Source organism: Mobula birostris, chromosome 6 (assembly GCF_030028105.1).
Source record: "Mobula birostris isolate sMobBir1 chromosome 6, sMobBir1.hap1, whole genome shotgun sequence".
Taxonomy (NCBI): domain Eukaryota; kingdom Metazoa; phylum Chordata; class Chondrichthyes; order Myliobatiformes; family Myliobatidae; genus Mobula; species Mobula birostris.
The window spans coordinates 188,965,228-188,980,358 of record NC_092375.1 but is presented as its reverse complement, the minus strand read 5'-3'; the positions used below and the strand labels follow the sequence as shown (position 1 = coordinate 188,980,358).

Sequence of the window (15,131 nt, the reverse complement as noted above, 5' to 3'; positions counted from 1 at the left end):
GAAGGATGTCAACGATATAGAGAGAGTACAGAGAAGATTTACTAGAATGTTACCTGGGTTTCATCACCTAAGTTACAGAGAAAGGTTGAACAAGTTGGGTCTTTATTCTTTGGAACATAGAAGGTTGAGGGGGGACTTGATAGAGGTATTTAAAATTATGGGGGGGGGATAGATAGAGTTGACGTGGATAGGCTTTTTCCATTGAGAGTGGGGAAGATTCAAACAAGAGGACATGAGTTGAGAGTTAAAGGGCAAAAGTTTAGGGGTAACATGAGGGGGAACTTCTTTACTCAGAGAGTGGTAGCTGTGTGGAACGAGCTTCCAGCAGAAGTGGTTGAGGCAGGTTTGATGTTGTCATTTAAAGTTAAATTGGACAGCTATATGGACAGGAAAGAGATAGAGGGTTATGGGCTGAGTGCAGGTCAGTGGGACTAGGTGAAAGTAAGAGTTCGGCACAAACTAGAAGGGCCAAGATAACCTGTTTCCGTGCTGTAATTTTTATATGGTTATAAAAAAAATCTTGCGTAAAATATTAAAGAAATGTGTCATCTTTAACTTGTTTTGATATGCTTGGAGTTCACTCTATTTGCAGAGATTATTACTGGGAATCTACCAGAAAATTAGGGCAAGAAATTATTAGTTGCCAAGAGAAACCTTTTCATAAGGTCTTGAGATGTTTACGATTGCCAACTTAAAAAAAAACTCAATATTGTAACAAATCAAGCTAATCTTGAATAAACTAGCTTTGTATTAATCAGCAACTTGTGGCATCCAAATGATAAATTCAACTCCATTCATGCTGGGTATAAAATTTCCTCTTTTTGTTCATTACTCTGTCACACTGTGATGGGAACTGATTTATTAGGTACAATCATTGTTGGCAGAATTTCAGTTGGTGACGAAAGGGCATACAGGAGCGAGGTATACCAGTTAGTGGAGTGTTGTCACAGCAACAACCTTGCACTCAATGTCAGTAAGACCAAAGAGCTGATTTATGGACTTCAGGAAAGGTAAAACAAGGGAACACAACCCAATCCCCGTAGAGGGATCAGAAGTGGAGAGAATGAGCAATTTCAAGTTCCTGGGGGGTCAGTATTTTTGTGGACCCTAATCTGGGTGCAACATTTGACAGTTATAAAGAAAGCAAGATAGTGGCTATATTTCATTAGAAACATGGAAAACCTACAGCACAATACAGGCCCTTTGGCCCACAAAGTTGTGCTGAGCACATCCTTACCTGAGAAATTACCTAGGGTTACCAATAGCGCTCTATTTTTCTAAGCTCCATCTACCTATCCAGGAGCATCTTAAAAGACCCTATCGTATCTGCCTCCACCATCGTTGCCGGCAGCCCATTCTACGTACTCACCGCCCTCTGCATTTTTTAAAAAAAGCAAACTTACCCCTGACATCTCCTCTGTATCTACTTCCAAGCACCTTAAAACTGTGCCCTCTTGTGCTAGCCATTTCAGCCCTGGGAAAAAGCCTCTGACTATCCACACGATCAATGCCTCTCATCATCTTCTACACCTCTATCAGGTCACCTCTCATCCTCTGTCACTCCAAGGAAAAAAGGCTGAGTTCACTCAACCTATTCTCATAAGGCATGCTCCCCAATTCAGGTGACATCCTTGTAAATCTCCTCTGCACCCTTTCTATAGTTTCCATATCCTTCCTGTAGTGAGGCGACCAGAACTGAGCACAGTACTCCAAGTGGGGTCTGACCAGGATCCTACATAGCTGCAACATTACCTCTCAGCTCCTAAACTTAATCCCACGATTGATGAAGGCCAATACACCATATGCTTTCTTAACCACAGAGTCAACCTGCTCAGCAGCCTTGATTGTCCTATGGACACAGACCCCAAGATCCCTCTGATCCTCCACACTGCCAAGAGTCTTACCATTAATACTATATTCTGCCGTCATATTTGAACCACCTCACATTAGCTGGGTTGAACTCCATCTGCCACTTCTCAACCCATTTTTTGCATCCTTTCAATGTACTGCTGTAACCTCTGACAGCCCTCCACACTATCCACAACACCTCCAACCTTTGTGTCATCAGCAAATTTACTAACCCATCCCTCCACTTCTTCATCCAGGTCATTTATTAGGAGTTTGAGGAGATGTGGCTTGTTAACTAAAGCACTCAATCTTCTACAAATGTACCATGGAGAGCATTCTGACTGGTTGCGTCACCATCTGGTGTGGGGGGGCGGGGCTTCTGCTCAAGATCAAAATAAGTTGCAGAAACTTGTAAAGTTAGTCAGCTCCATTGTGGGTACTAGCCTCTGTAGAATCCAAGCCATCTAAAAGGAGCGGTGCTTTAGGAAGGAGGTATTCATCATTAGGGATCCCCATCACTCAGGACGTGCCTGCTTCACACTGTTACCGTCGGGATGGAGATACAGAAACCTGAAAGCACACATTCAGCAATTCAGGAACAGCTTCTTCCCCTCTGCCTTCTTATTTCTAAATGGATATTGAACCCATAAACACTGCCTGATAACTTTTTTGGGTTTATTTTTTGCATTACTTAACTATTTAATAGACACACATACTAAATGTAACTCAGTTTCTTTCTCTATACTTATCAAGTATTTCATTGTACTGCTGCCATAAATGTAACACAGTTGACAATGTACAGTGTGCTGGTCAGATATTAAATCTGATTCATCTGATTCTGTTTGGGCTGTATGACAACATTTGGATGTAGGTATTTTGATCTTGAAAGGGCATATAGGAATTAGCAACATAATGGTTTACTGCAAAAGTAAGAGCTCATATGTTTTTGTATAATATACAGAGAAATATAAAGCAACAGCCTCTTGTGTGTTCCCTTGATTTTAAAGACAATTTGCTTCCATTCTAGTTCTGTGGATTTTGAGGTGGCTGATGAGGTCCATGCAGGATATGCATACTTTGATGTGGGTGGAGCAGTGGGTGCTTAATGGGGGCTATTTATTGAGCAGTAAGGCAAGTATTATGAGTCTTTCAGCAGTTCTCCTGGGTTGTAATATATGATGACAAAGAAATTATAGGTGCTCAGTGCCATCCTAGCATTCTTATTTTGATTAGGTACAATCCAAAGATCCCCACAAATCAGTAAGTGTTAGACTCTACGACTCTACCCTGACAGTATTTCCTCTTGTTTGTTTTTATTTGTGTGATGTGGCATGGAATTACCATTTTAACCCATTCCATTGGAGCCAGCTGAGTCCAATAGATTTGATTTTCAGTGTGTTGGCATGGTAAAGGGTGCAGACATCACTTACCTTGCCAGTGAAATTGGAGGAATGTGCAAAGACTTATAAATGTTTCATTAGTACTGTGTTTTGTTGTCTCTGCAGTAAGTTATCTCTGTCTCCAAAGTGGATCATTGCTGCCTGGTAGACTACAGGGGTATGTGCTGGTGCAGTTGAAACTATTGAATTTCACCAGCCTTACCTACCTTCTCCAAGAGACAGCCAGAGAAGTGATTCACATTTTTCAGTGTCTTGCCATGGATTTTTATTGCTCAGAGGCAGAGTTATGTTTCGCTGATGTTCATGGCCTATTACGTCATCCGCTTCAAAAGGCTCATCAGTGACTTGAAATTTGGTACATACACAAGCATCATCTACAAATGCCAATTCAGTGAGTGAAATTGGAGTGGCTTTTGTCTGGAATGCAGGCAATTTATTTGAAGCAATGTGCATTGTTAGAGCAAGAAAAAATGAGAAAAGAGTTGTTGACCCAGCCTTGATACTGGTCTGCATTGTAGTTAGTCAAGGGTGGACTCGTTGGTTAGAGTCATAGCTTGCATGTCATCATTTAGCAAATGCTTGATTACTTACTGCTCAATACACCAACTGGCGTTAAGGGCAGCAATGAAGGTCCTCCATCATGTCAGTAGCTTCCTCTGTTTTCACTACTGTCTATCATGCAAGTCCTGAGTAGATACTCAGGAATGTCATTGCATTCATTTCAGCAGGATTCTGCATTGCTGTTTCCATAACAGTTTTGTTTCACCAGTCAGGGTTGTTAGCCCTGAGCTGAAACCCCAATCCTGGAGGACCAGCGGACCACTCTTAGTCTGGCCTCTACTTTTTGACCTGTTTGGCATGGGTGACCCCCTACCAAGACCCAAAGCGTGAAGCCCTGACTCCAGTCAACGTAGCCCTCCAGGTCATTGATACCCGCAAGCCTTCAAACCATGACAAGCAAATGCAAATTAGTGATAAACTTCAGAGGCAGTCAATGTTGATGTGAGTTCTTTGTCATCTATAATGGGTAAAATTTTAAAAGCTTGTTTAAGGTCAGAATAGGCTATGTATCTTCGAGTGTATGTTGAAAATCATGTTGCACCTCATACTGGGAAACTTAGGCTCTTCTGCCACTGACAGGAGGTAGTATCTGAATTTCCAAAAGACCTGGAGATGCCATGTAAATAATACATTGTGTAAGGTTGTATAGGGTGAGGGTTTATGTATATAGCAAAGATAAAGGATTTGTTAACACATGTGTCTGTTCTAACATTGGCAAACTACTGTGAACTTCAAATTATTTACAAATACAATGGAAACCAAAAGGCCAACTTCTGAGCTTTGCAGAACCCACTGTTTACAGGACTGCAGTCACCAAACTACGTGTGCAATTAAAACTATCCACAAAACTTGGTCATAATGAGTTAATGCCTTTTGTGTATTTAAAAAGTAATTATTTTGTTTCATTTAGATCTTGATACATACGGCCACATTGAGAAATAATGGCTGACCTGGTGGCATTGTGGGAAGTAGCTCTCAGCGATGGTGTTCATAAAATAGAATTTGAGCATGGTACCACCTCAGGAAAGCGAGTAGTGTATGTTGATGGAAAGGTATGATATTAAAAATTATAATGTCTGTCACACATAATTTTCCATATTAATTTTGATATGTGCCTGCTTCCCTGATATTTTAATAAATAAGTGAGTGTAATGATGTAATAGTAACACTGTATCCTTTATTGTAGGGCTTCCCAACCTCTCATAGCATGAGCCAATACCATTAAGCAAGGGTCCATGAGCCCCAGGTTGAGAACCTCTGCTTTATTGGACCATCAGTTGATTTTACCAGTGGGCACATTGGAAATAAGAAAAACTCTATTCAACAACTTGAGTTCAAAATACTGACATCTGTGTTGATAGTTGGAAACAAAATCGCTTATTGCTGCAGAGTTGCCCAAGTAACCTTGGGTCTAGTACAGGCACTTTTGCCTCTAGATCAGAAGTGTGTGCATTCAAATCCCAGTTTGCAACGAGTATTAAAAAAATGTTGGAATTATTCCATCAAAATACTGCAGTGAGGCCATGCAGTTGGAGCATTAGATGATACTTTTAAACTGGGGCCCTTTCTGCTCTGTTGGATTGATGATGAAATATCCTATGGAGCTTTGTTCAAAGAAGAACAAAGGATATAATGAGTTTTGCGGGCGTTCAGGCTCTTTCCGGTGGCCAAATCAGTGGCAGGAGCGGGCCACAATGATTGCTGGTCCGTGACACTTGTTTAAATGTACAGAAGGGCCCAGTAGGCCAGTGGTGAGAGTAGGAGCGTTCAGGCTTTGGCTCAAAAGAGGAATTGGCTCTGGATAAGCTTTTGTTAAGGTTCTCTCTTTTTTTTCTTGTACCTATAGTAAATGGCTGCTGTGTGTTCTTCATGCTGGATGTTGGGAGTCCTGAGAGATCCAGAGTCTCCCAGGGAACTACGTTTGCGTGAAGTGCATCCGGCTGCAGCTCCTTGAAGACCATGTTAGGGATCTGGAGCAGCAGCTGGATGACCTTTGTCTTGTATGAGAGAGTGAGGAGATAATCAATCAGAGTTACAGGGAAGTAGTCACCCCGAAGTTGCAGGAGGCGAGTAGCTGGGTGGCTGTCAGGAGAAATGGAAATGTGAATAAGCAGTTAGCGCAGAGCACCCCTGTGGCCATTCCCCTCAACAATAAGTATACGGTTTTGGATACTGTTGTGGGGGATGATCTCCCAGGATAACGCCACGGAGACAGGGTTACTGGCACTGAACATAAGTCAGCGGTGCAGAAGGGAATGAGGGAGAAGAGGGGAGCGGTAGTGATAGGGGACTCAATAGTTTGGGGAACTGACAGCAGATTCTATGGATCTGAACAGATCACCTGAATGGCTTGTTGCCTCCCAGGTTCCAGGGACAAGAACATCTCGGATCAAGTCCATAACATTTTGGAGAGGGAGGGCGAGCAGCCAGATGTCTTGGTACATATTGGTGCCAATGACATATGAAGGAAAAGCAAAGAGGTCCTTTAAAGGGAATTTAGAGAGCTATGTAGAATGCTGACAAGCAGGACTTCCCAGGTAGTGACTTCTGGATTGCTGCCTGTGCCATGCACCGTTGAGGGTAGAAGCAGTATGATTTGGCAAACTATTGAGTGTCTGAGAATCTGGTGAAGTGGGCAGGGCTTCAGATTCTTGGTTCATTGAGGTCTTTTCTGGGAGAGGTGTGACCTGTCTAAAAGTGACTGGTTGCACGTGAACCCAAGAGGAACTGATATCTTCTTGGGCAGATTTGTTAGAGCTGTTGGGGAGGGTTTAATCTAATTTGGCAGGGGTTGGGAACTTAGGACGGGATGGATGGTATAAAAGCAAAGATAGTGTGCAGTCAGATGGTTAGGAAGGGCAGGCAGATGATAGGACATAATTGCAGCCAGCAAGTTGAATATCTGTGCATTAGGGATGCAGAATCAAAAAGGGTAGCAAATACAGTTCTCAATGCACAGAGTATAAGAAATAAGGTGGATGATCTTGTTGCATTATTACAGATTGTTGGGTATGATGTTGTGGTCATCACTGAATCAAAGCTGAAGGATGGTTCGAGTTGGAGCTAAATGTCCAAGCTGACATGTTGTATCAGAAGGATAGGAAGGTAAGTAGAGGGGGTGGCATGGCTCTGCTGGTAAAGAATGGCATCAAATCAGTAAAAAGATGTGACATAGGATCGGAAGATGTCGAATGCTTGTGGGTTGAGTTAAGAAACTGCAAGGATTAAAGGACCTTGATGGCAGTTATATACAGGCCTCCCAACTAACTGGGATGTGAACCACAGATTATAACAGGAAATAGAAAAGGCATGTCAAAAGGGCAATGTTGTGATAGTCATGGGAGATTTCAAGATGCTGGTCGATTGGGGAAGATTAGGTTGGAAATGGACCTGGAGAGTGAATTTGAATGCCTACGAGATGGCTTGAATGGCAGAGCAGTCTCGATGGGCCAAATGGCCTGCTTCTACTCCTACATCTTATGATCTTATGGCTTTTTAGAGCAGTTCATTGAGTCTACTGAGGGGTCCGCTATACTGAATTGGGTGTTATGTAATGAACCAGAGGTGATTAGGGAACTTAAGGTAGAAGAACATTTAGGAGGCAGGGATCACAATATGATTGAGTTCAACTTGAAATTTGATAGGGAGAAAGTAAAGTATGATGTAGCAGTATTTCAGTGGAGTAAAGGAAATTACAGTGGTATGAAAGAGAAGTTGGCAAAAAGGAGATGCTGGCAGGGATAACAGCAGAGCAGCAATGGTGTGAGTTTCTAGGAAAAATGAGGAAGGTGCTGGATAGATGTATTCCAAAAGTGAAGAAATACACAAAAGGCAAAATAGTACCACTGTGGCTGACAAGGGAAGTGAAAGCTAATTTAAAAGTAAAAGAGAGGGCAAACAACAAAGCAGAAATTAGTGGGAAGCCAGAATTGAAAAGCTTTTAAAATCCTACAGAGAGCAAATTAAAGAATCATTTGAAGGGAAAAGATGAAACATGAAGGGAAGTTAGCAAACAATATCAAGGTGGATATGAAAAGTTTTTTTCAAGTACATTAAAAGAGATGAGAGTAGATGTAGGATGACTAGAAAATGAAACTGGAGAAATAATAATGGGAGCCAAGAAGACAGCAGAGGAACTAAATGAGTATTTTGTATCAGTCTTCACTGTGGAAGACACTAGCAGTGTGCCAGGCGTTGAAGGGTGTGAGGGAAGAGAAGTGAGTGCAGTTACAAGAGAGAAAGTGTTCAAAAAGTTGAAAGAGCTAAGGGTACGTAAGTCACCTGGACCAGATGAACTGCATCCTGGGGTTCTGAAAGAGTTAGCGTTAGAGATTCTGGAGGCATTAGTAATGATCTTTCAAAAATCATTGGACTGCGGCATGGTGCCAGAGGACTGGAAAATTACAAATGTCACTCCACTCTTTAAGAGAGGAGGAAGGCAGCAGAAAGGAAATTATAGACCAGTTAGCCTGATTTCAGTGGTTGGAAAGATGTGGAGTCAATTGTCAAGGATGAGGTTATGGGGTACTTGGTGACACAGGACAAGATGGGGCAAAGTTACTTAAAGGAAAATCTTGCCTGACAAACCTGTTGGAATTATTTGAGGAGAATACACGTAGTATAGATAAAGGGGATGCGTATAGATGTTGTATATTCGGACTTTCAGGGGGCCTTTGACAAGGTGCCACACAATGGGCTGCCTGCCAAGTTATCAGCATTATGGGAAAATTATTCACATAGTGAGATTTGGCTGATCGGTAGGAAGCAGCAAATGGAATAAAAAGATCCTCTTCTGGCTGGTTGCCAATGACTAGTGCTGTTCCGTTGGGGTCGGAGTTGGGACTGCTGTTTATACTGTATGTCAATGATTTAGATGATGGAATAGATAGCTTTGTTGTCAAGTTTGCAGATGATACAGAGATTGGTGGAGGGGCAGGTAGTTTTGAGGAAACAGGAAGGCTGCAGGAGGATGGACAGATTAGGAGAATGGGCAAGAAAGAGGCAAATAAAATACAATGTTAGAAAATTCATGGTCATGTACTTTGGTAGTAGAAATGAATGTGCACATTATTTTCTAAACTGGGAGAAAAACCAAAAATCTGAGATACAAAAGGTCTTCTACAGAGTGGATGTGGAAAGGATGTTTCCCATAGTGGGGGTGTCTAGGACAAGAAGACACAGCCTCAGCATATATGGGCATCTGTTTAAACCAGATGCAGAGAAATTTCTTTTGCTAAAGGGTGGTTAATTGCTAACCTTCTCTGTTGAAGATAAATTAAAAAGTTAAGTCTAGGATTTATTTTAATGAAGGACAGTTACTGCTGAAGAAACTCTCAAATGTTGGGTATGAATTTTACGTAGATGTCATCTCATTTGATTAGGAAAAAGTAAGTACTTTTTTCATCACTTTTTCAGGTGATTTTTAAAGCAAATGTAGTCTGTCTCGTTTCTCATTTTTATTATCCTATCTTTACTTCCCTAGCCACAGTATATTTTCTGTGTAAGATTTGAAGTCAGCTTTAGTTTGTTTTTTATATGTTGTGGATTGTGCTGTGCCTCATTCAATGAATCACAGACACTGCATAGAAATGGGGCTTCAGTCCACTGTCCTTCAAGTACCCCTTTTCTTTCACACTAATATTATCCTGACCCAGTTTATTCCCTGTACATTACCATCAGCTCACCCCCATAATCTCCCACTTACCAATATTTATTTATTTTATTTAGTGACAGCGCCCTTTTGGCCCTTCGAGTCACACTGCCCCAGCAACCCCTGACAAGCCCGATTAACCCTAACCTAATCACAGAAAAATAATTAACCTATCTGGTACGTCTTTGGACTGGAAGGAAACCAGCAAACCCAGAGAAAACTTTTGCACTCCATGAGGAGGCTTTCATATTTGAATGTAAACGGAGTGGAACTCCAGATGTGCTTGTATTTATGGGAGTGAATGCCAGCAGTTCTCTGCAGAACACCCATTTGCCTGCAAGATTACTTTTACTTTTGTTGTTGTTGCCCTTCATAGCCAAATCAGGGTTATTAGAAAACAGAGTACTTCTGAATTTTGAATATTCAAGCATGAAACTCCTTGTTCAGTTATCCATTGGTAGCATGAGTAGGGTGTCATGATTGAAAGTTCTTATAGCTATGTCATTGTGCTCTCCATAGTTTGAATTTTTTGTATTCGGATTGTGCACCTTTTTATTTTGCTTTTTTATGCTTCCTAACTTGTTATGACTGGTTACATTTCTCCTATTAGCCGTTGCCATGCAGTATGAATTAACTCGTAACTTAGTTTGGTGTAATAATAATTGAAGTTTTTTGTGTGTAACCAACGGTATTTTGTTATCAGGAAGTCATAAAAAGGGACTGGATGTTCAAGCTTGTTGGGAAGGAAACCTTTGTAGTTGGGGCAACTAAAACAAAAGCAACAATCAACATTGATGCAATCAGTGGCTTTGCGTATGAATATACTTTGGAGATCAATGGGAAAAGCCTAAAGAAATATTTGGAGAACAGGTCTAAGACTACAAATACGTGGCTACTAAATCTAGATGGAATAGATTCTCGAATTGTGCTGGGTAAGTGCATATTACAGTGGTAATTTTTACTTTTTCACAAGGAGTGTATATTTAAATTATCCTAAATAAGACACAGTTTCAAGGCTTTGCTCGCACTTATTCTAATTTGCATTTCCTAAAGTAACTGGTTATTTCCTTCATGAAAATGCTATACTTTAAGTTGCTTAATGATGGTGAATTGCAATTATCTACATCTTCTAATGGTTACTGAGCAACATACACAACTCCTAGTCCTGGTCACGAACACTCCTTTTTATACTTGAGGCCTTGAGTTCATTGCTATCACCTTTCCATAAACTATTCAGAAATTATCCATCCTATCCAACACTTGAAAAGTAGAGAATACGGGAAATGCTCAACATCTCGGGCATCATCTGAGGAAAGAAACAGTTGCCACTTTTAGCCAAGCACGTAATCTGAATTGGGGACAGAAAAAATTTCAATCACATAAAGGGGAGGAATGGAAAGAACAATGGGAATATTTCTACAGTGGGACCAAATCGATTAATGGCACAGGTAGAAGCAGATTATGCTGCTTTGTCTTTATTGTGTGCTGCTAATGCAGGATTACAAAACAGGCTAAGTAATCCTCCAGTCTATGTTTGGTTTCTCCAGTGTAGAGGAGGCCACTTTTGGAACACTAGGTACAGTACCCCAGGTTGGAAGGTGCAACTGAAGTGCTGCTTCACCTATAAAGACTGTTTTGATCTCTCTGTCTCTGGCCCATCATGCTTATGTGGGCCCTGGGAGCGATCCAAGTCAAATGAACTTTAATGTCGTGCACAAGTACAGAGTGTTAAAGGCCCAGCGAGCACTGTGGGGGTCATGTTTTTTGACTTCTCCAGCGCGTTCAACACCATCCGCCCTGCTCTGCTGGGGGAGAAGCTGACAGCAATGCAGGTGGATGCTCCCCTGGTATCATGGATTCTTGATTACCTGACTGGCAGACCACAGTGCGTGTGCTTGCAACACTGTATGTCCGACAGAGTGATCAGCAGCACTGGGGCTCCACAGGGGACTGTCTTGTCTCCCTTTCTCTTCACCATTTACACCTCGGACTTCAACTACTGCACAGAGTCTTGTCATCTTCAGAAGTTTTCGGATGACTCTGCCATAGTTGGATGCATCAGCAAGGGAGATGAGGTCGAGTACAGGGCTACTGTAGGAAACTTTGTCACATGGTGTCAGCAGAATTATCTGCAGCTTAATGTGAAAAAGACTAAGGAGGTGGTGGTAGACCTGAGGAGAGCTAAGGCACCGGTGACCTCTGTTTTCATCCAGGGGGTCAGTGTGGACATGGTGGAGGATTACAAATACCTGGGGATACGTATTGACAATAAACTGGACTGGTCAAAGAACACTGAGGCTGTCTACAAGAAGGGTCAGAGCCGTCTGTATTTCCTGAGGAGACTGAGGTCCTTTAACATCTGCTGGACGATGCTAAGGATGATCTACGAGTCTGTTGTGGCCAGTGCTATCATGTTTGCTGTTGTGTGCTGGGGCAGCAGGCTGAGGGTAGCAGACACCAACAGAATCAACAAACTTATTCGTAAGGCCAGTGATGTTGTGGGGATGGAACTGGACTCTCTCATGGTGGTGTCTGAAAAGAGGATGCTGTCTAAGTTGCATGGCATCTTGGTCAATGTCTCCCATCCACTCCATAATGTACTGGGTGGGCACAGGAGTACATTCAGCCAGAGACTCATTCCTTCAAGATGCAGCACAGAGCGTCATAGGAAGTCATTCTTGCCTGTGGCCATCAAACTTTACAACCCCTCCCTTGGAGGGTCAGACACCCTGTGCCGATAGGCTGGTCCTGGACTTATTTCATAATTTACTGGCACAATTTACATATTACTATTTAACTATTTATTGTTCTATTACTATTTATTATTTATGGTGCAACTGTAATGAAAACCAATTTCCCCTGGGATCAATAAAGTATGACTATGACTAATCAAAAACTTGCAGCAGCTTCAAAGGCACATACTGTAGGTGCAGGCATTCTGATTCTCCCACCACCCTCCGGTACTGCAGATATTTTCAGCAGCCATTTATCTACTAATTACATGTTTTTGGGATATTTTGAAGATACTGAGATACAGTCATATGGAAAGAGTGCTGATTCTCTACCAAAAGTACAGGAGATTCTGGAGATGAGGCAGCTAGCTGCACTGGGTGTAACACCACTCCTTTGCTCCTTCACTTACATTTTGATTTTGCAAGGTCATCCATAATCATGGACTTCACTTTCACTCGTAATGACATATGATTACACCACATTCAAGAAATCTTAATCCATCTATAATAATAAAATTCTTTTCTCAGCCCAACTGAGAAAGTGACAAGAACATGTTTTACCTTAAGACAAATTCTGGTGATGCCCCATTTAAAGTTCTGTACTTTAGTTACCCACAGAAATAATGTAGAACGTATGGTATTCTAATCACTTTATGAAACAGGGAACTAAGTGACATGTCTCGTTAATAAATCTAATGAGACTATTGTTGCTTGATGTCAAATGAATACTAATTATGGTGGTAGTTTGGCTCAGAAATGCAAGCTAAGAGAAATGGAAATCTAATGTAAACATCCGCAAGTTGTAAGTTTCTCTGATTAGAATTACAAAATGACCAAATTATCGTTACAGAGAAAGACACTATGGATGTTTGGTGCAATGGAAAGAAGATGGAGACGGTGGTAAGATTTTTGTAATTTTTGGATACTTTTGCTTTGTATCATGAGACTGGCGTGCTCACAAAAATTTTGCACTCTTTTCAAAACAAGTTGTCCTTTCAGAATTTTCATTTTTTGAATAAATTGTTTGAAGTGGTTCCTACACTAACTAACCGAAAACTTTTAACATTTATGTTTGTAATTAAAGGTTGACGTTTTGATACTCCACCAAAAGGGCAGCTTAGAAAAACATTATATTGTGCCTATTGTGTTTTTGCTTCACATTTCATACAAATAAAATGATTCATCTATTTGAGATTGTAGCGACTGGCAGAATCTGCAGAAGTGGGAATCCAATTAAAATTTCAGTCTATTACCTTTCATCGGGTATGAAAAATACAGCCTTGTGGAGAAAAGGTTTATCTTTAAAAGAAAAGAGATTCTGAAGGAATTGAGTTCCTCCAGCATTTTCTCTGCATCATTGCAGTATTTATTACTTTTCTGTTTGTAATATATTTTATTCTGAGGTACAGCGTGGAGTAGCCCCTTCCAGCCCTTCGGCCATGCCGCCCAGCAGTCTTCTAATTTAATCATAGCCTAATTATGTAATGATTTACAAAGACCAATTCACCAACTAATCAGTACGTCTTTGGAATGTGGGTGGAAACTAGAGCACCTGGAGGAAAACCACGTGATCATGGGGAGAACATACAAACTCCTTACAGGCAGCATTGGGAATCGAACCCGGCAACTTTTCTGTAAAGTATTGAGAATAACCACTGCGCTACCCTGAGACCCCAGAATAGATGCATTTCTTATCAAAACAGTTCCAGTCTCTTTTGGTGGTTGTAGAAATTTAACTTGTTCTAAATAGCTCTGGATGAATATGGGGAAACACTAATTTCCCAGTTCTCATCACCATTGCAGGAAGTATGCATATGTGGATATTGAGCATGGACAAAATTTGGATCAAGTACCTTATTATCCAATTGAGTTCTGCATTCAATTAAATTCCAGCGCTTAACTACCCTAGCTAACATCTGCAATTCTGGGTCACCCAACAAATTAGGTGAGATCTCACAGCACCAATTCCTGCAACATCTTAATCTCATCAGGATGACACTATTTGCTGGCACAGAACATTTATAAATAATTACACATTAAAGCTTTAATGTATAGTAATTTTGATCATTTAATTTGTATTTGTATCAGTTCGTTGCCACAAATATAAAGACGATAAGGTATAAGAACAGAATTAGGCCATTTGGCCCATTGAATTTGTTCCGCCATTTCATCATGGCTGATCCAATTTTCCTGTCAGCCCCAATCTCCTGCCTTCTCCCAGTATCCGTTCATGTCCTGACCAAACAAGAATCTATCAATCTCTGCCTTAAATATCCATAAAGACTTAGCTTTACCAGATTCACCACTCTCTGGCTAAAGAAATTCCTCCCTATCTGAGTTTTTAAAGGACACCCCTCTATTCTGAGGCTGTGTCCTCTAGTCTTAGACTCTCTGACCATAGGAAATATCCTCTCCATATCCACTCTATCAAGGCCTTTCACTATTTGATAGGTTACAATGAAGTCACCCCTCATCCTTCTGAATTCTAGTGAATACAGGTCCAGAGTCATCAAATGCTCTTCATATGACAAGCCATTCAATCGTGGAATCATTTCAGTGTACCTCCTTTGAAGCCTTCTTCAGATTAAGCACATCCTTTCTGAGATAGGGGCCCAGACCTGCTCATATTACTGCAAGTGAAGCTTCACCAGTGCTTTATAAAGTTTCAACATTACATTCAGCTACCTCATCTTCAGCACTATCTGCCTTTCCTGCGATTCTTCTTGCATTGAAATACAGGCAGCTCAGGGGATCAGCTATACTGGATTGGGTGTTATGTAATGAACCAGAGGCAATTAGGCAGCTTAATGTAAAAGAACCTCTGGGAACCAGTGAATATGATTGAGTTCAACTTGAAATTTGATAGGGAGAAAGTAAAGTCTGATGTAGCAGTATTTCAGTGGAGTAAGGGAAATTACAGTGATATGAGAGAGGAGTTGG

The 15,131-nt window shown here is 41.1% G+C and overlaps 1 protein-coding gene across 4 annotated transcripts in view; it reads left to right on the top strand.

The window, feature by feature from the left end:
• faima (Fas apoptotic inhibitory molecule a) overlaps window positions 1–15,131 on the top strand; it is a 31,669-nt gene that overhangs the window by 5,049 nt on the left and 11,489 nt on the right. For 3 of the 4 annotated variants that reach the window (XM_072262105.1, XM_072262106.1, XM_072262107.1), the window contains exons 2-4: window positions 4,720–4,861; window positions 10,163–10,391; window positions 13,042–13,091. In XM_072262105.1, coding sequence (XP_072118206.1) covers window positions 4,751–4,861; window positions 10,163–10,391; window positions 13,042–13,091 — 390 coding nt within the window. In that variant the 5' untranslated portion in view covers window positions 4,720–4,750. Of the gene's footprint in view, window positions 1–4,719; window positions 4,862–6,818; window positions 6,915–10,162; window positions 10,392–13,041; window positions 13,092–15,131 lie in introns of those variants that run through there. The other variant, XM_072262108.1, reaches the window with a different exon arrangement.